A 21,573-nucleotide genomic window follows, 5' to 3' on the forward strand; every position below is an offset into this window, starting at 1 on the left:
AAATCCCAAACAAGGTTTTAATGAATCTATAGCCTCTTTAGAATAATTCTATCCAGATTTGAGCAGTCTAAGTAATGTAGTTTCCATACAGGACCCAGTTCAGGGTGATCAGAATTCCAAAAAAGCAGTGAAATGGCCCTGTTCTGTATTTTCACAAATCAGAAAAAGGTTTCACAAATCCCAAACAAGGTTTTAATGAATCTATAGCCTCTTTAGAATAATTCCATCCAGATTTGAGCTGTCTAAGTAATGTAGTTTCTATACAGGACCCAGTTCAGGGTGATCAGAATACCAAAAAAGCAGTGAATGGCTCTGTTCTGTATTTTCACAAATCAGAAAAAGGTTTCACAAATCCCAAACAAGATTTTAATGAATCTACAACCTCTTTAGAATAATTCCATCCAGATTTGATCAGTGTAACTTTTGTAGTTTCCATACAGGACCTTGTTTTGGTCGATCAAAATGCAAAAAAAGCAGTGAAATGGCCCTTTATACCCACCCCTTTAATGCGCGAATCGGAGGCTGGCGAATCGGATGCCAACTTCAGCGTCGTGCGTGAACTCGTGTGTTTTTTACGCATTCCGTCGCGTGATCAACCAAAGGCTAATCGAGTCCCTGAAGGGCACTTCTATTTCCATCTGGCCGATTTAGTTCCATGGCAACAAAAGATAGAAAAACCTCAAAGTTGCAAACATGTCGTTTACTCTGAATGAGCAATGATCCAAGTAACGGAGGTCTTATTCAATATCCATTCTTCATTCATCCGGAATATATTCAGAAAACTGAACTGAATCGTCCTCTTTTTTTTTTTTTTTTAATTCGTGTCCACTTTTAATTCGAATTTAGCCCACTCGCAAAATTCCACAATCGTACTTTTAAATTTTAAACTCAAATTTGAACATCCTGTTGCCACTTTATTTTAACTTTAATTTTAATTTTTTTTTTTTATCTTTCTTTTCGTAAGTGTATTTTGTTGCCAAGCACCAGACGGACAGCTTTTTCCATGTATCCTAGGCCATGCCTATTGCAGCTGTGCATTGATCTAAATACTTTTATGGTATCTCCAGAAACAAGTGGTTATCTGCAAAGTAGTGAAGATGTAGATAAGTCCAATGTAAATTGTGGGTAGAAATGTTAATGAACTGTTTCTGTGATAGTGAAAATAGAAACAGTGAAGTAGGTAACTCCAAAATTACATAAGAAGCTGAAGAAACTTGCTAAAAAACCTTAGGCCTTTATGTAATCTGTGTCACAGGCTTTTTCCTCACAGTTGTCATTTTGACATAAAACAACAGATGCAGCAATCGCAACACATCACTTTAAGCTCTAACGCTAATACTGGAGAATCTGGCCAAGTTGTTGCTTTTGGTTCCCTTCCAGGTTTGGGATGTAACATCAGTATCATAAAAATAAATCTCCATGTGAGTCCTGCAGATGTACAGTCATACATGTGAATTTGTTGGGGCACACATAGGGCAGTTTCAGGACCATGAACGGGCATTACAAAAGTAAATGTACTTCAAAGAGAGTCAGAAGTGCTTCGCTTTAAGGTTCACAAACTTTGTTAATGTCTTCACAGGCTAACACCTGGGATTTCTGGTTATTTCATGCCAAAATAGTCTAAACAGCCATATACATTTTTCACTGTTGGAATTTTGACTTATCAAACCACCTCAGCAAGCAGAAATCATTGGGGGACCTTCAGACCCCCCCTAAATGTTAGAGGCTTTGTCAATTTACTATCTGGGACTATCTGTGAATATTCACTGAATATTCTCTGATGGTGACAGCGTGAAGGAACCAGGGAACTCAGGGAGCCATTCTTGAACATTGTGAAATAGTGAACCCCTGTGCACGACAGCAGGATGTGTCCAAAATTAAAAGCATGCGTCACTGAATTCCCCTGCATATACCCTGCTGCGACGGGCCAAAATGTCAGCTATAAAGAGGGTCTATTGGGTGTACAAGAGAAACTTTGAAATGTTGTTAATGTCGGAGAAGAAAGGAAGCTGATTTTGTTTCTAAATAAATGTAATAGGCTCTGATTTGCGAAAGATCAAATGCAAATGTTGCAAGCACTGTCTTTTTATAGTCTTTTCAGAGTCTTGAATTAGAAGAAGTTGACAGTGTTGTACAAACTGAAAAGTTTTCTTTCCAGCAAAACGTGCGACATTGCACTGAAGCAGTAAAACCGACTTGTGTTGAGTGAGTTACTATCTGTAACTTGTCCCTCCTCGCCGCACCGAAAGCGGAACCAAAGCCATGTCATGTGATTGCACTCAGGACTTGAATAGCGACTGCACTGTTTACCTTCCGCTGCAGGCAGATGTAGCACAGAACTGCCTGGTCTTTCTGTCAAAATGTATTCTCACGGTTCAGAAAGTTTAATTAAACAAGCGAGGTAAGGAAGCCTAAATAAAGGACTTTCTTTTCTACGCTAATGTCTTATTTTATTTGGCGTCATTAAATCTGTTGAGCTTACCAAGCTAAAGCTAGCTTGCCTGTCAGATGCTTTTTCTTTTTTTTCGCTAAACGGAAACGTTTAGGTTAATTTCCTTATATGTTTAGTTATTGAGGCTTATGTACATTATCAAAGATGATGCACGATTATTAATTTGCTTTTTCAAAACGAGACTGTGCAGGCAAAAGCTTCGTTGTTTTTTTTTTTTTCTGCCACTGGTCAACTTTTTGAGTCTACACCTTCCGGTGTCCACTCCTTCTTGAACTGACTGTTAGGTTGCCAAAGCAGAGAAAGTACAGGTGTTATTCAAGAGGTTAAACTCTACTGCAGTCCATTCAGGTAAACTAACTCAGTCAACAGGGGAACTTTGTGATGACGTCTGTTGATCCAACATCTCATCTTGTTTTCTTGTGTCGCCCTTTAAACTTAAAAAGGCAACTTTGTGTGATAGTGCAGCGCTTTGCCTCGTGCGGCGATTGCTTTTATTTCTTTTAAATGAGAAATGTTTGAGAGTTTTAATGAATTATCTGCAGGTGTAGGTGGGAAATTATTTTAGCAAAAAAAAAAAAACTCAATTTGTGTATGTGATTTCCAGAGAAATCCAAGAGCCCGAGCTGCAGAAGTTTTACAGCAGACTTTGTAAGCTCCTCCAGGTGAAGGAGCTCAGCCATGAGGCCGTGGACTCCCTGGGGAGGCTGCACCTCATTCTTGCTGCCAACAAGTACACCAGAATGTAAGATATCCACTCACTCCATATAGGGCAGAGTAATATGTCAGTATTTTTAGATAAAATACACTAGATAGAGATACACTGTGTATATCTGGGTATGTTATGCTACTGTCAGTGGTTTGGAGAGAATCGCCGTCCGCAGACTTTCAGTCCACAGTCTTTCAGTCCACAGTCTTTCGGTCTGGGCTGTTTTTTTTACACTACACAGGGCACTTTCCTCTCGGTGTCATGTTTATAATGGTATTTCTCCTTTGTTGTCATTAACCAAAGGCTGCCTTCAGAGCTTGAGCAGAGACTGGTGTCACTCCTCTCATCACCTGCAGAGCAGTTTCAGGTGCTGAGCTCTGCTGTACTCAGAGAGACACTGCCCCTCTCTGGTCAGGAGTTGAACTACAGCCCAGAGAACGCTTGTCTGCTCAACAGCCACTATGCCTCTCTGCTGCTCTCGCAGGTGTGTAGAAGGGAAATAAACACACAGTTTGGTAACATATTGATTGCCGAAGAAGTTTGATTTTGGATTCTGTTTCTCTTTTATCCTTTGACCCCAAAAAGGCTGGAACCAGGGCTGATTTGTCCAGTCTCTGTGCTCAGCTCATTCGTAGTCTGGAGAGCCGTCCATGTGAGGGGCTCACGCACACCCTGCCGGTCCTCAACACCATCCTCTCACACAGTCCAGAGTGCCTCACCGAGGGTAACGGACACCTAATTGGAAAAAGCTCCTGGCAAACCAAAACCAAAGCTTAAAATCAAATAGGGATTCTGCGTTTCGTGCATTCTAATGAGTTTTCACGCAGATTTTTCTCAACATCAACAGATCACATGACCCTGCTGAGTAAAAAGCTTGTTGACTGGCTGCGTTACGCTAGCATCATACAGGGAGGCGGCGCCGCCTCATCTGGGGGATTCTTCACAGTGTCCAGATCCCGTCAGGTCAGCGCTCTCTTCATAGATACAGACATTAGTTTTTGTTTAGCTTTTGTTTCGCTGCATTGTTGTGTTTGTTTGTGCCGAATCAGCCGGTGCCTACAGCAGAGCTGGATGGGACGGTGTCGGGGGATTTCTTCACAGTGCTCTGTGTGGGGCAGGGCTTCACCGAGGACCAGTGGATGAACGTTTATTCGTTTTCTATGCTGCGCCACTGGCTTCTCACCTACCACTCTGTTTCCAGTGGCAACGCTGCCACGGACACTGGTATGAACACACAACTGAAATAGCCCACAGCCATTCGCCTTCCCATACTGAAGGAGCTGTCGTGTCCTTTTTTGGGCAGATGACAACGCCGATTGTTGATCTTATGCTGCTCACATACTCACCCTGCAGAAATAAATGAATAAATGAACACCAAATAAGTATTATTGGAACCACAAAGGCTGTTACCCTGTCGTGTCAGCCAGCTTAGATGACCTGCTCTTTGTTTTCATCATCTCCAGCAAACAGGCTACAGCTCAGCCTCTCCCTCTCCCACTCATTTTCCAATGGTAAGACACCAGAGTTTGTGGACCTCCCATGCATTGCATGCACCTGCGGCTAAGAATCACAAAGAAGCTGAACTCCCGCATCTTCTGTTTAACTCGAGGGCAGCGCAATTGAACTCACAACCCTTTTCCGTGATTATGACTCACAGCTACAGTTGATCTAACAAACAGCCCCTCAGCAGAAATCCCAATCTGTGACTTCTAACCTCCACCTTTTCTCTTGAATCTCTTCACATGTTTATAAGTATGACATAATCCGTGTCGTTAGTGCTGCTCTGGCAGCAACCGCTCTCAGAATGAGACGCTAATCGTGCTGTATGTCCCGCAGGTCTGTATTTTAACATGTAGTGTGTAAATCATTTATCAGTCTTGAATGTAGAGGTGACTAAAACGCTTCTTCACTGACCGGCAGTTGTACTACAAAGCAAACAGCCTAGTTTTAGCCACGCGGTTACTCATGAAGAGTATTTCTTATGATGAACACTGCCTCTCACTTTTCTCATCTCTTCATCTAACCTTCTTTTACGAGCTGATTTCAGGTTCTAGCGTAACGTTGGTGTTGTATTAACATGCTTTTCTCACCTAATGACGTGGGCCTTCTAGAGAAAACAGATAAATGTACATTTTACGTGTGGTTCACAAATCAGAATACATTTTTTCAGTCTGTTACCTAAAAAAAAAAAAGCTAAATTTGATATGGTGAATTTAATAATCTAATTGGTAAATTATTAAGTTGAAAGAGATGTGTTGGGTTTTTCTTTTCTTTTGCCTAACCAGGTCACCTGTGTGATGCAAACTGCAGATTGGTAGAACATGTGAAGGCATCCTGACCGGTTGTGCGAGTCGTTGAGTGGGAACGTTCCCGCACACAAGCAGTTTGTAATGCAGTCTATGCGAAATGTTCCGTGTTACAGATGACCGGTCAGAGGTGGATGGGTCGGTGGTCTCCATAGTTTCGGCGACTTCCTCCTCCAGCCGCCTGCTGCCTCCGAAAGAGCGTCTGAGAGAGAAAGCTTTCCAGTATTGCCAACGGCTCATAGAACAGTGTGATCGCAGTGAGTGTGTGAGGGCAAAGGTCGGCCATGAGACAGACAGAAAGACTCCCTTATATTGCATGTATTTTAGCCTCCATAAGTGTCCACTTTAATGTGTGTTCATCTCTCTTCCTCAGAGGCACACAAGAAGATGGACACAGAACTGCAAAGAGCGGTGAGTCTGCGTGTTCTTTGTCATCATCATCGAAGCATGAAGTGAACTCAAGACGCACAAAGTGGTTTGTTTCTGGTACAAAAAAAAAAAAGTCTTATTACCAGAAAGATGAACTTAAAGTTTAAGAAACCGCTCGAATGATTGTTGGCAATTTCGCCCGATTTAGCCCTCAATGTGTCTGTTTTATTCCTTCTGCTAGTGTCTGGTGGAGGCGGTGTGCGTCCTGGACTGCGTGTGCGTTGAGGATCCCTCGCTGGTCTACCGGGCGTTCCCGTGCATAAAGGCTCTGTTTGGTCGGCTCAACTCAGAGCTGTCGTTTGCCAGAATCCTGCTGCCCATAGCGCAGTTCTACCTCAACCACGGTGCGTGTGTAAACATCAGCATGTGCTCACAGCCGCCATATGTGCTGCGAATAACTCGGCAAGACCCGATGACACATTCCTTCAACATTTTATGTACGCTTTATTATTTCCTTCGCTGCCAGATGTTGGAGCCCCCTGCGTGGTCAGTACTTTGTTACACCCCTTTGGCAAGCCTTCCAGTTGCTCTTTTAGGGACTTTTTTCATTCTTTCTGCAAAAAGCCTCCACTTCTATGAAGTTCTTAAGACTTTCTTGAAATCCCGCCCTTTCAGTGCCACAGATTTTGGGTGGTTTTTAGGTCCGGGAGCTGTAAAGGCTCAATTTGCACCTCGTGAAGTGGATAGTTGAGCATTCTAAAATGTGTTTAAGATCATAGAAGCCACTCTCCTTTTATCTTTATCATTTTTACAGAGGGTGTGATGTTTGAGAGGTGTTCTTTTCATGATATTCTGCTTTGTTTTGGTCCCCTCCTTAATGCCATCATAGCTGTTTTAACAGTTTCATTTTTAAGATTGCATAAAACAAAAACAAAACACAAGAGGCTGAATGTGCGCTGAAATCTGCTCTCAGGCGAGTTGGCCGCAGTGGACTGTGATAGCGTGTGGAAGTTGGTGTTTGGCCGGTTTCCTGCCGAGCTGTTTAACGACCCCTTCCTGGCACACGAGCTCCTCCGCTTCCTCCGACTGAACCTGGAGAGCGTGCAGCTTCGGGCCCCACAGTACACACGCTTCTTCCCGAACCTCCTGAAGGTGAAAACCCCAGCAAACAAGAGCGCATTTCTGACAGTAAACTATACCCACTCATTCTGCAGACTGCGTAGGAAACATGCCTCACTGTTTGTGTAGTTTTTAGCGTGGGACAGTCCTGCAGTGGTGGATGACTTTGTGGATCTGCTGCCCTCCCTGGTCACTGCGGGTACTGCAGTGGAGCTGCTCCACACTCTGCTGGACCTCCCCTGTCTCTCTGCCACGCTGGTCTTGCAGCTCAGGTTTGTGGGGAAAAACAAAACTGTCAAAACCACCCACCGTACTGAATTTTACCCTAATCTCACTGCGCGTCTCTGTGTGTGTTGCAGGTCAACGTGTTTGCCCATCTCTGAGCCAGGCGGTCGAGGCCTCCTGTCTCTGGATGCGTTTCGAAACCCCTCTTACAGAGGACTTTTCTTATTTTTGCTTCGAGCTGAAGCAGGCTCAGGTAGCGACAGAAACATGGCACCTTTCTTGCCATTTCAAAACCAGTTCCTGGGGAACGTATCTGGTGAAAGTTGACTTGAAGTTTTGTCTCTTTCTTTCTGCAGGTGACACAATTGAACGGCTGGGCAGGCTCCACAAGCTGTTAGCCGAGGCCGCCGACTGGCCGAGAGTCGTTCGGTGTGCCCAGACGGTCCCCGTGCTGCTGCACATTTATTTCAACTCGGTTGTTGCGGTAAAATTTGCACATTTGTTCCAACCAAAGGGTGCACGTTGAGAAAAACGCATTGGCTGAAGATGATAGCGAAGAGTTTAGCTTTATTTAAGAAAACTACACCGTATGTATGTGTTTGTGTTCAAGGTGGCCGACGAGAAACTTTTAGCCCACTTGATTCTGGTGATGTTGGAGAGAAGCAGCCTCCTCCTAAACATACCCACATACAGCAAAGAGATACACAGGTATGCCCGAACACATCCGTGGCTGTTGTCTGTCTGCAAGGGGGGTCGTGTGTATTTTGAGAAAAGCAGCCTGTTCGGCATGTTTCCAGTATAAACAGGGATCCACTTAGGGCAGGCATCTTTATTTATATAGCGCATTTCATACCACAGGCAACTCAATGTGCTTTACATAAAGACAAGGCATTTAAAAGAACAGCATAAAGCAGCATAAAAACAAGCAATTTAAAGAGAAAAAAAAAATAGAATAAAAATTTAAACACAGTTAAAAGCAATCAAAGAAGAGGGGGAAAAGAAAAATATAAACTCAACCATAAGCACACCGAAAGAGAAATGTTTTTAACCTGGATTTAAAAGTGCTTACAGTTGGGGCTGATTTCAGTTCTGCTTGTAGTTTGTTCCAGTTGTATGCAGCATAACAGCTAAAAGCTGCTTCAACGTGTCTAGTTCAAACTCTGGGCTCCACTATCTGACCGGAGTCAGTAGATCTCAGAGCTCTACTGGGTTTATACTCTGCTAGCATGTCATTCATGTATTCTGGACCTAAACCGTTCCGTGATTTGTAGACGAGCAGCAGAACTTTAAAATCTATTCTGTATCTGACCGGGAGCCAGTGTAAAGACTTGAGAACTGGGGTGATGTGATCTGATCTCTTTGTTCTGGTTAAAACTCGAGCTGCAGCGTTCCGAATGAGCTGCAGCTGTTTGAGACTCTTTTGGGGGAGTCCAGTCAGAAGACCGTTACAGTAGTCAAGTCTGCTGGAAACGAAAGCATGAAGCACATGTAGATGATGTGTGGAGACTTCAGTTACTCCTCCTTTGAATTCCTCCCCCATCTCGTCCCTTCTTGCTGTGGGCCTGCAGGGTGTTCAGCTGCCACCTGCTGAGGCTGTGCAAGCTCCACCCCTCGCTGGTGGTGGACCAGTCTCACGAGCTGCTGGAGATCGCTGGGACCACAGCCAACGTCTACAGCAAAGAAGAAATCTACACCCACGTGGTAATTAAACAAATGTCAGGCTGTGTATTCAGTGACACTTGACGGGGAAATAGAATGTTCCGTCTTCTCTGGCCCTCAGGTGTGGGTGCTGGGAGAGTACCTTTCGGCGTCGTCCGACTCCCGCTGCTCCGTGAGGCTCATCACTTCCTGTTTCGAAGCGCTGGAGGCGGTGCTGTTTGAGATCACCTCGTCTGCACCGCCCCCTGGCGCAGTGTGCCCCGCCCCTAAAGTCATCACCTCTTTAATGAGCGCTCTCGCCAAGCTGGCATCGCGATCACATGACCTCATACCTCGGTAACTTAGCTTTGTTTTCCATTACCTTTAGTTCACTCTACAGTGCTCGATAAACAGCTGGAATGTAAGAGCGTGTTTCTGTCTGTTTTTAGGGTTTCTCTGTTCCTTTCCAAGCTGAGGACGGTAACGAGAGGCGGATCGGTCGTCTGGTGCTCCGACGAAGAGGACCTCGCCGCCATCGTAACACGGGGGGAGGAGCTGTGGTCGCTGCTGAAAGCCCCCGGCGTGGCTCAGAGCGCCCTGACCCCGCCTCCCCACGTCACCACAGCGCGGTGGCACAGGGACACCAACGTGGCCATGCCGCTGCAACTACGACTCCTCACCAGCCTCACGCACTCACGGTGACGCACGCCACACGCCTCCATCAGCTGAACGCTGCATCCCAACGAGCCCCGTTTGATTTTTTGCACATCATTCTTGTAAATAAATGAGGAAAGCCGATGTTTACGAAGCATGCACGACTTTCAGTGAACACACAGAAGCCTTACAGTGATTTTTTTATGTCTCTTCTTTAATATGGTGGTGTCACACAAATATAGAATTTTACAAAAAATAGCTTCTGATTTAAAGAAAAAAATGCAAAAATATCAATTTCCTGAGTAAGTGCTCTGTTTTCTAAAAGCTTCAACTGAGACAGTTTACTGTAGAAAATGATTGCGGTCAGTACAGTGCTTGATTAAGAATAAAAGTAAAAAAATGGAAACTAACATCTATAATCTGCATGTATTTCATGTTCATTCATCATCTCTGTCTTAATTTGGAGGATTTTGAGGAAATTCTACGTTCTAAATCACTGCTGCTGATCGAGAGGTGGATTAGAGTGCAATAATCAGACAAAACAACAGGCTTTCAGGAGTCCAGAGTACGCCAAAAGCCTAAATGCATTAGGTCTTCGGGACATTGGATCCACACGTAGTCAGAGTTCTGTAATGGTCTCAGGTTGAACTTTTCATCTTTCAAGTCGCACGAACCGAATCCGAGGCCGGAACGCAACAAAGACAAAATCCCAACAGGGTCACGGCGATGTCACTTTTACCTCAGCTAGGCAGACGACGTTTATCTCCATGAACCACATTCCTCAGAGTGACATGTGACCAGCCAGAATATTGTGACCTTGAGCATCCAGGCTGCTTCAGGCCGTCTCCGTCAACCTAATGAGCGCATTTCCTTCTAAAGCCTACAATATACTATCAAAAAACAGCTCTATGAACTTTTCTCTTGAGTGAAGACTGTCGCATGATTTCACTTTCAGATGTCTCAGCACCGATATAAAGGAGTAAGTTCTGGCACGTGGTTACAGACAAGTAGGAATGCTCTGTCGGTTTGGTCCGGTAAATATGAGGCAGTTGCTTTGCTGGTTTAACATAAAAGAGGTGACATGCTGGTGTCACCATTAGCTGCATCTCTGAGTACAGCCGTACTGGCTGTTTTTACACTTGTTTCTTGTCGCTGTGCCAAACTAAGCTAGTGTTCTCCTGGCTTTTCCTCCAAATAATGCCGTGCAAAAGTTGTAACCGTTAAATGGAATAGGGGGTGCTTTAAAAAAATAATGCCATTGATCCTTTTTATTAGTGGTATGAGTTGCAATTTTAGTCCCGAGACTATACTACAGACTATACTTATTAGGTTTTTGGGTTGTTGTTTTTTTTCCCCAGCTGGGGAGAATTTCATCTCATCTTTAGCTATCAGACTCCTCTCGAGGGGCAAATCACCAGCACCAGCCCAGCATGTGAAGTTTTAGGTTAGTTGAAGTCAAAACAGTGATGTCATGGCTAAAAATGCCCTTTTGTCCGTCAGCCATTCAAAGCGGCCAGTCACCTCGACGTCTGCAGCAGTGGGCCGGGAAGGTACAGGTACTTCCAAATGGCGTAATAATGAACGCTCGCCCCGACGGCAACGAAAAGATGCCAGATGGCGTGGGCGAACGGGACGAGGCCGTCGCTCTTAAAAAAGGCTACGCCCACCACGTAGAAGACGCCTCCCGCGGCCAGTTCGCACACACCTGCACGCTCCACCTGTGACGTGTCAGCAGAAACGTGGAAGTTAGGAGTTGGTGGCTTTTTCGGGGGGGCTTCATCAACAGCAATTCATCTCTCATCTTAAAGGGATAGTTCGCCTCTTTTGACATGAAGCTGTATGACATCCCATATTAGCAATATCATTTATTAAATTTGACTTACCCCCCCACTGCGTCCTGTGAGCTGAGTTCCAGCCGAGTTTTGGCGTTGACCAAGGTAGTCCGGCTAGTTGGCTGGGGCCTAAAAAATAAAGCGTTTTGCTTCTCAAAACAATATGTGTTCAAAAGAGTAATGCATTTGCATCACAAAATCTTTCATCTAGAAATAGTCAGACCTCACAATTGCTTGGCGCTATTTTCTCTACCTTCGTATCACTGCGTGCTGTGTAGACCGTGGAGTCCCCTGCTTCCGAGCAGTAAACACTGTAACGCATTGATATGAAGGTAAAGAAAATAGCGCCAAGCGATTGTGAGGTCTGACGTTTTCTGGATGAACGATTTTATGATGCAAATGTATTATTCTTTTGAACACATATTATTTTGAGAAACAAAACGCTTTATTTTTGTGGCCCCAGCCAACTAGGACTACCTTCATCAACGCCAAAACTCGGCTGGAACTCGGCTCACAGGACGCAGCGGGGGGGTAAGTCAAATTTAATAAATTATATTGCTAATATGGGATGTCATACAGCTTCATGTCAAAAGAGGCGAACTATCCCTTTAAGCAAAACATGGTCAGTTTTAAAGATTAACCACAGCTCACAGGTTAAGACCCCGACGATACTGTTATGTTTCTAAAGTTGTCATGCTTACCATGGACAAAATGACCAAAGCAGGAACGGCACCCATCGCCACATATCCCAGCAACTCTATCAACTTGTACCTGCGGGAAGAGAACAAGAGATAAAACCTCTGTGTTTTTTTTTTGTTTGTTTTCTGTGTATCTGTTGCTGCTTCAAACAGCGCTCCAGTGTTTAGTGTAAGCACGTGATGGGGCTGGAGTTGAGCTTTCAGGTTGAGCGTGTCGAACAGCACACAAAGAGACTCGGCTGTTACCTCTCGTGGAAGAAGAAGACGTATGCGGATCCTAAACCGGCCATGACCCAGATCAGCCAGCGCATGTGGCACGCCCAGGGTCCCAGCTCCTGCAGCATCAGCCTGAGGACCGCATCAGCCACCATCACTGCACGTTCACTCGGATTTTTTTTTTTTTCATTTATTTTTTATTTTGGCTGTCGTCACATGACTCACCAGGGAGAGTAGGAGGCGGCGATGAAGAAGTAGATGGCCATTCTGTCACACATGTGAAAACGCTGCTCCACCTTCCTGCACAGAGAGAAGAAGAGAGCACGACATGCTTATGACAGATAAAAAGGTGTTTAATTAAAGTTCCACGTGGCTTCATCATTTCCTGATGAATGCTAACCTTTGTGTTACTCCTGAAGTAAAGTGTTGAAAGTAAAGCTGAGTCATTACTTCATCACGACCTATCAACCCAACTTACTGACAAACAGCTTAGTTATCAGTATAAATTAACCAGTACTTGCTCAGCTGACCAATGATATTCTTCCTTCTAAAATAATTCTTACAGTCTGAAATCTGGCAGCAGCTATAACCCCCACTGAGCCTTGTTTCTCTCAGACAATTCAACTGAGTGAACCGGGATTGATCGGTGCACGGAATGCACAGACATTAGAACACTGCTTTGGGATTTGCTTTGATTGTGACGGTTCCAAAACTTCCATGAGTCCACCTCCACCATGTGTGTGTGCTTTCAGCTGTGCACAAACTCTAGTTCCACAAATAGCTTCTTTTTTTTTTTAACCGTTTTCAAGCAACTTATTTGATAGTTTGCATATATTTTTGTTGTCTCAATCTTTAACATATATATATACACATATATATGTATATAAAGACTGCCAGTACAACTCATCAACGGAATCCATCATTCGGTCATAGATGACAGAATACCAAATGAACCAAAAACGAGCTACACATATACCCTCATGCAGGTGAGGAATGAACTCTCCATCTGTCTTTACTGAGTCAAAATGATTACAGTGTGGATTTTCACGGTCGCCCACGCAAAGCTATTTTGACCGTAACTCCGTTCTTCGAACACAGCAAAGTGAGTTTGCTCAATTTAATTGAATTTAACCTGATTTAATTTGAGTCCAAACTTGCACGATTACATCTGTTCCGTGTCAATTAAACAAGTTTATGTAACTTTCCCCAAATTGAACAAACTCTTATGTTTACCTGAGGTCTTATTGGAGTTATTTTATTTATTTCTTTGATTGAGGATGTGTTTAGAGAAAAAAAAAAAGCATTTTAAAAAACAGTATAAGACGTCCCGCTGTTTTTTTCCTCTAACCTTAATAGCAAACCTTTGTGAGTATCTGTGCTGTTTCAAGCCAACAACTGCTTTAACCTGTCGGAAACTGGCCAGACAAATAGTAACAAATGAAATGAAATTAAAGCAAAGCAATTTACAATCAATTAAAGAGTAAATGACCTACCTGCTCATTAAAGTATGACTTCCACATAATACATTCTAATAGTTATTCACATAGACAACAATAACTGACAGTAACACATTCAATATAAATGTGTTAAGAGATCTTTAAATCTTTAAACGTGCAAAGCAGACATTCGGTCACTCTTCCAATAAGTTTGACAAATTTCAAGAGCCTTGCAGATCAAAAGCACATCGTTTCCATATGGAAAACAATGGAAGGTGATATAGGTACGCAACAGTTTCAAAGCGACCCTTCCTGAACCCTACACGTGATTAATAATTCAACTGAAAGTTGTAAATCTGATCCACTCTCTGCCAAAGTGGTTATAACCTGATGAAGAAGTCTCCCGTGGTCCTACGCTGTTATTTTTTCTGACATATAAGCAGTCATGTGAAAAAGAAAAGCACGCTTTCTGTCAGTGCAAAATCATCTGATCCTCATCGGATCTTATAATTTAGTAAATGCAACCTCTGATTAGCAATAACATGTGATATGTTACACCGTGTCATTTATTTAATAAGGACTCAGCCTCAGGGCAGAGGCAGTATGTGAAAAACAAAGTCCACTCTTACTGATTCCATAGAAATTAGGAGTAAGTCTAAATGGGCTCGACCGGAGCAGCACAGACGCACACAAACACACACCTGAGGTGGCTGATTTTCCAGGCGGCAGTGTGGAAGAGCGTTGAGGTGACAAACAGGCCAGTGAGACCGCTCCCGTAGAGCAAGGCGGTGACTCGATGCCATTTGTCCGCTGATGAAAAGTAGAGCACAGACCCGCCCACCAGACTGGGGATGATCCACAGCTACAAAATGTCAAAAAAAAGTTACAAGTTATTGTCGTTTTTCAGTACTCTAAAAATGGTTTACAGGAGATTTTTTAACATTCCTGTTTCACTCAAAGAAGAATAAACATCAATATCTGTTTAAAGGGAAATGTTGTTACTTGGCTATGTGCTTATGATTTCATACCAAACTTTAGCCTTTTAGTCTGGAAACTCAGTTTATCAACACTCTCCAAGAGGCGTTATAAAAGGGCATATATTGAAATGTATCTGGATACAATCGGATAGACCTGGAAAACAATCAAATAAAAAAATCAAAATATGTTGACCTGAACTGAATTCAACTCCATTGAATAAAACTTTATTAATCCCACAATGAGAAATGCTTTAGCAGCATAAAGAATTAATGCAGTTATTCGTCATTAGTCCTTGTTGAGCAGCTTTGGCAACATTCTTCTTTGCATAATCAGATTCAGGGGCTCCAGTGGGGTCTCCAGCACAGAACCAGCTTTCGTTGTAGGTTTGTTCAGTTTCTCTGAGTCACTGGCTCTGATGCTGCTGCCCCAACAGATGGCTGCCAACTAAACTGTACCGTCTACCTCAGCCTTATAGAGAGACTTGTAGAAGATATTTTGCGGGAAAACATTGAATTCCAAACAAGTCTGTTGTCCAGCTGAACACCCAGGTTTTCTCTAGTCCACCAGCAGCTCCATCTCTTCTCCCAGGATTTGACTTATTCCTGGTCCTAGTCAAATCCACAATTATCTCTTTCGTTTTGTTTACCTTCAAGACGAGGCAACTGTTCCCACACCGTGCCACAAAGCAGTTGAACAGTTCCCTGTACTCGGCCTCTCGCTCATCACTTTTATACCCAAAAGACTCTGAGTTTTGCTGGAAGTCTGAGGTGTACAGAGTGAAGAGAAGCGGTGAGAGTACAGTCCCCTGTGGTGCTCCTGTGGTGCTGAGCACCCTCTCAGAAACACAACCCTTCAGTTTGAATAATCCAGGCAGTTACCTGAATTCTTCTGAAAACTTCTCATATAACAGTGCCGACTTAAATGTATTAAAAAGCACGGAAGAAATCGAAGAACGTGATCCTCTCAGCGCTGCCCCAAAATAAGCAAACTGTTGCAAGGTGTTCACTTTCCTGCTGTGGCGATCCAAGAACAGTCTGTACTGTACAGACTAAGGCAACTGGTCTGTTTTTGTTGAGGACAGTACCAGAACATTGTATCAAATAAATCTAGTGTTAGATAAACTGTTCTGACTGGACATGATGAGGGTAAAGTTTCTTTGAGTTGAAGGAGGGCTGGACACATGTATCTTGAAACAGGAGCTCTTGTCTGGTTTCCAAACTAACCAGTCTTATGTCTGTTCAGTAAATACTCTCAGCAGCAGTATTAGCTAACCACTAAGCATAAATAAACAGCGAGCCTGGCTCTGCGCATATGAGAGAAAAACTTATAAATTACAACTTGTGTATTAAAAAAATGGATTGGAAAAAAAAACAAGCAAACATACAATGTTTTTTGTGGACGTATTGTTCCAGACTTTCTTGGTCAGGAACTAGCACATAGCTTTGTGATTCCCAGACACCTCTTGTATTTAGATAAATAATATCCCCATAAATAACTCCATAAAATCATGAGGATTTTCAAAGATTTGAGAAGAAACCTGTTTCCCGTTTCAAGTACCTGTGCTAAGCTAGGCTAACCAGGCGTAGGATGTCGCTTTATACTTACCACACAGATTAAGTATAAATTTCATTTTTGTCACCAAACAAGAAAGAAAGAAAGTTTATTTCCCAAAATGTTAAATTAGTTATTTTGTGACACTGTGTCAAACAGAAGGTGTGGTGAAGTGCAACAAAATGCCACCTTAGTGGGCAATGTAGCCGGAGTAAATCTATGGAAGAGCACATGTGTTGATTCGAGCTAACAACTGAGAACTCTGCACCATTTGAGGCTCAATGGTCAGTAAGCTACTGCCATGTTACCGCTGCTTCTCTTTCTGTCTCTATCTGTCTTTTTGATTCAGTCGAAACCAGTCTGTGGCAGCAGCACGCAGGGATTACAGCAGATTAAAGAAAACTACAGGCTGACTCACAGATTACGGCCCACTGCTTCTACCACACGGACCAAAAAAATCCTACTCATTCTGCCTCATTCCTCGCAATCTTCTGCATCTCTTCAGAGGTCTCTCTCTCTGAACTGACAAACTTACAACACAGGGCCACAGGATAGAGAAGGCTACACACGCCACAATCTACTATCTCTCATTCGGACTGTGTAGCAGGGTTTCTCTCTGGTTGTGTGTGTTTGGCTCACCCCATGCGTGGCACAGTTTGCAGCATGTTCATATTCTGTGGGCTGGTATCTCTTACTGGCCGGCACCCTGCAGTTCATGTACCTGAGAGAGGGGAGACAGACGGGGGAGAAAGTATGTGATCAGGCACTGAGGGTACATCCGGAGGCCAAACTGCTCATTGCTTTACAAGTTAATAAGTAAACTTTTAGCTTAAACCATGAAAGCCAATGGCGTGCTTATACTTGTGTGTGTTTACGTGTGTGTGTGTGTGTGTGTGTGTGTGTGTGTGTGTGTGTGTGTGTAATATGGTCATTCCAGGAGGATTTGCAGCTCTCTAATCCACATCACGCTGTCTGAATTTTGGTTTGCAACATCGTTACTGGGGCAACTGTCTGCGTTGCTATGGACACCTGTGATGTCACCGTCTACACTACCACAACAGGATACCACTGGCCATTAATCATCAACTACATTTGCATTATTTGTCATGACAAAGTTACTACTTGTCCGTCTGCTTCTATCTTTGTGTCTGTGTTGTGTACTCTCTTTAATGAGCAGTAAATCCCTCAGTTCTGGCTTAAAGGGGGAAGCACATCTGGAGATGTTACGAAACCACATTTTATACGTCAAGATGAACACACTCACAAACAAGCGCACACTTATTTGAGTGTAGCTTCTCACGCAGGGCCACAGGTGTGTCTGCATTGGTCAGCTGTGTTATTTGATTACACATGTAGGTCATGTGCTCATCATCACGCACCCATACCTTGCTGTTTGCTGTAATGGTTCGGGGAAAGGAGCAATCAGGAGGAGGTGAAGCAGAAGAAGAAGCAGACAAAGAAAGGGAAAAACGATTGGCTCTTAAGCTATGGCGGCATGAATTCCAACGCTATCTTTCTATCCATCCGACACCTGCCTACCTAAAACTTCCCTAAATACAACTTGAACTGTTTACCTCACAACTAAATTTAGCAAGGAAGAAAAAAACTTTCTAGCACAATTTGCGGTAAAAGCCTTCCTTTAAACGTTCAGCATGTGTAGTGTTGAGGAAAAAACTTTCATTTTCAAAATACTGCTGCATGTTCTCCCCGTGCACGTGTGGATTTTCTTTGGGTTCTCCGGCTTCCTCCCGCTGTCAACAAACATGCAGTTTAGGTTAATTGCTGATTCTAAATTCAGGGTGAGTGTGAGAGTACGTGGTTGTTTGTCTTGTTTGTCTCTCTGTGACCCTGTCACCACTGGCAACCTGTCCAGGGTGTACCCCGCCTTTCAACAATGAGGTTTTCCGGTCTGGACCAGAGCAGAAGTTTTGTCCTGGTTTGCTTTGTCATACACACAAGCATTTTTTGTATCGAATCATCAGACCCCTAATACCCAGCAATTGATAAGAACCATACTGCCGAGGAAAATACACTGTAGCGGTGACACTGGTAACACTGGTAACACTGGTCCATGCTGCTTTCATATCCAAATCAAACTGCATCAGAGTTTGTTCATTCGGTGCGCACCACGGTTTCAATTATATCCACACAAACTGGACAATCATACTACAACCAAACTGAGACGCCATCAAAGCAAGCATAAGAGGTTTTGATTGTGTAAGGAAAGTTAAAGCGTATATGTTTTTATGAAAGGTATTTCTCAGCATGATCTGTTTCTAAAATCTGCAGTTATATGGTTAATGGATCAAAGCATGTTCATTTCACAGAACAGGTTGAAAAAGTGTTGGTTTTTTATTAGTTTGTAGTCATGCTCCATTACTTTCTCTTTACAGATTAACCTGCAGGATGAGGTAGGAGAGGGAGTGGTGGTATAAGTAGCAGGACTTTCAGCCAGGAGATGTTGGGGTTTTTCCCTGGTGCCTTTGTGTTTTGGACTGCTTTCATTTTAGTTAAAAAAAAAATAATTTCATTCTACAATTGTCTATCTATCCATCCATCCATCCACTCGTTACCTTCCGCTTATCTGAGTTTGGGACGCGGAGACAACGGATCCTATTTCCCCAGCAACACTCTCAAGCTCCTCCTGGGGGATACTGAGGCATTCTCAGGCCAGGAGGGATATATAATCCTTCATGTAAGGATTTATTAGTCTTAATGTTAAGCTTACTGTTGTTTGCCATTGCTAATTGTCTTTTTTTTGCTCTCTGTTTGGTTAAAATGAGGTACCAAAACTACCTTGTAAGGTTTCAGAAAATAAAATAGTTTGGACCCCAAGATGTTCAAGTTCATGTAACAAGGTTCCTTCTTCAATTTTCCAGTGTTACCATGGTGACAAATCCCACTATCAGTAACCCTCAATGCTCAGATGCATATCTCCCTTTACATCAGTGAACAAATATTGTTATACCGTTTTTATGTTGCATTTTGCATTGAACTAATTAATGTGTCACTCGTGTTTATGCGACACAAGGCACTAGCAAAATGTTTGCCCGTCCTTCAGTGTGCGCTGGTGAAAGACCCACCTGACAGTGACAAGTACGGAGGTGTGCAGCTGTTCTCCAGAAAAAGGCGAGAAATTGAACTGCTATTTTTTTTCATTCAGAGATTCATTTAAATTGATACAAAGTTATCTCCGTGATTATACACCAATAACGATGCATTGTCTGTCCTTTAACCCCAACGTCCCCACCACAACCCTCATAACAGTGATGTTTGTGTGTATACGTGTGTGTTTTTCTGTTATTGGTATGGTTAACAGATGGGGGCATCAGGGTGCCATCTCCCAGACACACATAGGCACCCACATTTTCTCTGGAAATCATCCCTCACTTGTTTTTCTTTTGTGTTATATGTCATCTCAAGTCACTGGTCCAGCTTTTTTGGCTTTTAATAGACTTCCTATCTCCTTTTTATATAGCATCAAGTGAAAACCAGCATGACTCCCAACACAAAATTCGATAAACAACAGATGAGCTTTCACTGTCAAGCTTTTGCTGCAATTCTGAGTCTACTGGGGGGGAAAAAAATTTATAAGAAAGCATCGGATTTTTGAGTAGCTGCCATTTATTCTTTTCTATGTCCTGCATCTCTTCAGGCTATGCCAAGCACATAACAAGAGCGCAGTATTTTTCTAAGCACTGTTGTGGTATTGTGGGCTCTCTGTGGTACTCTGTGAGGTCCTCTAATCAGTTATGACAGAACTCTGTGTGTGTGCGTGTGTGTAATCAACTGAGAGGGAGGGATGGGGATTCACGGGCCGATCAGAGAGAATGGTATTGTTATCATCAGCACACTATACTCTCCTCTCTCGGCCTTCAATTGAAATAGTCATTTTCTTCTTCTTTGCACAGATGTGCGTCTGAATTTAAATCTGTGTTCCCCCTCCATATGTGTGTGCGTACATTCAGCATGTGGAGTCCCAAATTTCACCTCATAAAGCAAGTGTTTAGGTTATGAAAGCCCCTTTTTCAGCACATGCCACATATTAATAGGATTAGTTGCATTGAAGGATAAGGATCAGAACCTCTGGATCCTGGTGTATGCCACAGGAATCTGTGTGTGTTTATATACGATCCCTGTAACTCCACGGTTATTCATTTTACAGCAAAGATCAAGTTAATCTCCTCTGGGACTTAAACTCTGTTTCTCACGATTATAGCCAGCTCCCATTTTCACACACACACACACACACACACACACACACACACACACGCACACACACACACACACACACACACACACACACACGCACACGCACAGTGAATGTCCTGAAGCAGATCTCTACATGATACACTGTAAACTCTTGTCACAGGCTCTGTACTACTGAACTATGACCAAGAGGAAAAGGCTGGCTGTTTGGAAAGTTGATGAAGTGACCTCGTGCATGAAGTACAAAAATAACCAAAGATTGATAATCAAACTAATAAAAATAAATAAATAAATAACTGTCCTCCAATCACGCTGCCTCTATTTCTCTTACTCTCATACGCAAAGTGATCTATAACATCCCTCTGCTTGTCCCTGTGCCAGCGCGTCAGTGCGCATGGATGCACAGCATCTGTCACATATGACAAATACGGCGTGGGACTCTGAGCGCTCACACTTTCCTCGAGAAGTGCAATTACCTTCCAAATTTTGTCTTCTTGAAGTCCATCACGCGCGTGGGGTGTACGGGGATGGGGTGGCGCTTGCGCTTTATCTGCCGAAACCAACGAGCGTCGCCTCGTCCTACGGATTTCCCATTCCGGATGTCCCACCGCGGCGCGTCCTCAGATAAACTCATAAAGTCCAACAGGGGCAACGACCTGCACACGGGGTCAACGGCACCTACACGGCTTCAGCCAAAGCTCTGAGACTCCCCCGCCCCCCCAAAAAAACGAGCCATCCCGGCACGAGCTCTGGAGGCGATGTGCAGTGATGGGAAACTGTGCAGAGTTTTGATCCGAGTCTCGGATGTGTTTGCAGGATGTTCCGCGGGACTGGGCTTGTAACCCCTCCCCTCCTCCCTTTCCCCTCCCTTTTCTCCCCTCTCCTGGGTGATGATAACACATTAGCAAACAGCAACCCCTCTCCACAAGGCATCAACGTCATGTGGACAAGTGCTGGAGCACAACGCAAAACCTCACCAAATGATTAAGGAAAGTTTTGCATGTTCCCATGACTTAATATGTGGAGGAGAGTGCAAAGAATCAGAATAATAAACAACAATAGAGACAGCACTTTCAATGAGAGGTGCTTGACAGTCTGGCACTGACTGTGGGATTGTAGTTTAAGTTCTCCTACTTTACTTTGGTATTTACTTTTTAACTATATTCTCTGGGCATATTAATCAG

General features: G+C 43.5%; 2 protein-coding genes across 3 annotated transcripts; one reads left to right on the top strand and one right to left on the bottom strand.

Annotated features, from left to right (window-relative positions):
- The first annotated feature begins 2,289 nt into the window (after positions 1 to 2,289).
- Positions 2,290 to 9,872, top strand: ap5z1 (adaptor related protein complex 5 subunit zeta 1). Of its 2 annotated transcripts, XM_075454995.1 has the most exons (18): positions 2,290 to 2,401; positions 3,057 to 3,194; positions 3,462 to 3,642; positions 3,744 to 3,882; positions 4,006 to 4,121; positions 4,208 to 4,382; positions 4,622 to 4,669; positions 5,581 to 5,721; positions 5,838 to 5,875; positions 6,075 to 6,237; positions 6,807 to 6,985; positions 7,082 to 7,224; positions 7,312 to 7,430; positions 7,534 to 7,661; positions 7,788 to 7,885; positions 8,746 to 8,878; positions 8,958 to 9,172; positions 9,265 to 9,872. In XM_075454995.1, the coding sequence occupies exons 1-18, from the start codon at positions 2,361 to 2,363 to the stop codon at positions 9,515 to 9,517; spliced, it is 2,448 nt and encodes an 815-aa protein (XP_075311110.1). In that variant the 5' UTR covers positions 2,290 to 2,360; the 3' UTR covers positions 9,518 to 9,872. The 2 variants fall into 2 exon arrangements, with proteins under 2 accessions (XP_075311110.1, XP_075311111.1); XM_075454996.1 differs by lacking the exon at positions 4,622 to 4,669.
- LOC142372160 (monocyte to macrophage differentiation factor 2-like) lies at positions 9,663 to 21,196 on the bottom strand. Its single transcript, XM_075454999.1, has 7 exons — positions 20,866 to 21,196; positions 16,820 to 16,901; positions 14,353 to 14,513; positions 12,441 to 12,515; positions 12,246 to 12,347; positions 12,003 to 12,072; positions 9,663 to 11,187 (listed from the first exon to the last, which is right to left on the bottom strand). The coding sequence occupies exons 1-7, from the start codon at positions 21,021 to 21,023 to the stop codon at positions 10,987 to 10,989; spliced, it is 849 nt and encodes a 282-aa protein (XP_075311114.1). The 5' UTR covers positions 21,024 to 21,196; the 3' UTR covers positions 9,663 to 10,986.
- Positions 21,197 to 21,573: the final 377 nt, after the last annotated feature.

The sequence above is a fragment of the Odontesthes bonariensis genome, chromosome 21, assembly GCF_027942865.1.
Source record: "Odontesthes bonariensis isolate fOdoBon6 chromosome 21, fOdoBon6.hap1, whole genome shotgun sequence".
NCBI lineage: Eukaryota > Metazoa > Chordata > Actinopteri > Atheriniformes > Atherinopsidae > Odontesthes > Odontesthes bonariensis.

Bases quoted from the DNA above. Each gene is read 5' to 3' on its own strand.
- ap5z1 (XM_075454995.1), top strand. From the start codon at position 2,361: ATGTATTCTCACGGTTCAGAAAGTTTAATTAAACAAGCGAG. The intron at 3,883-4,005 runs GTAACGGACACC...CAACATCAACAG, and splicing joins TCCAGAGTGCCTCACCGAGG to ATCACATGACCCTGCTGAGT. The intron at 4,670-5,580 runs GTAAGACACCAG...TCCGTGTTACAG, and splicing joins CTCCCACTCATTTTCCAATG to ATGACCGGTCAGAGGTGGAT.
- LOC142372160 (XM_075454999.1), bottom strand. From the start codon at position 21,023: ATGAGTTTATCTGAGGACGCGCCGCGGTGGGACATCCGGAATGGGAAA. The intron at 12,073-12,245 runs GTAACAGCCGAG...CTCTTCCCGCAG, and splicing joins GTCTTCTTCTTCCACGAGAG to GTACAAGTTGATAGAGTTGC. The intron at 11,188-12,002 runs GTAAGCATGACA...GACACGTCACAG, and splicing joins CTTTGGTCATTTTGTCCATG to GTGGAGCGTGCAGGTGTGTG.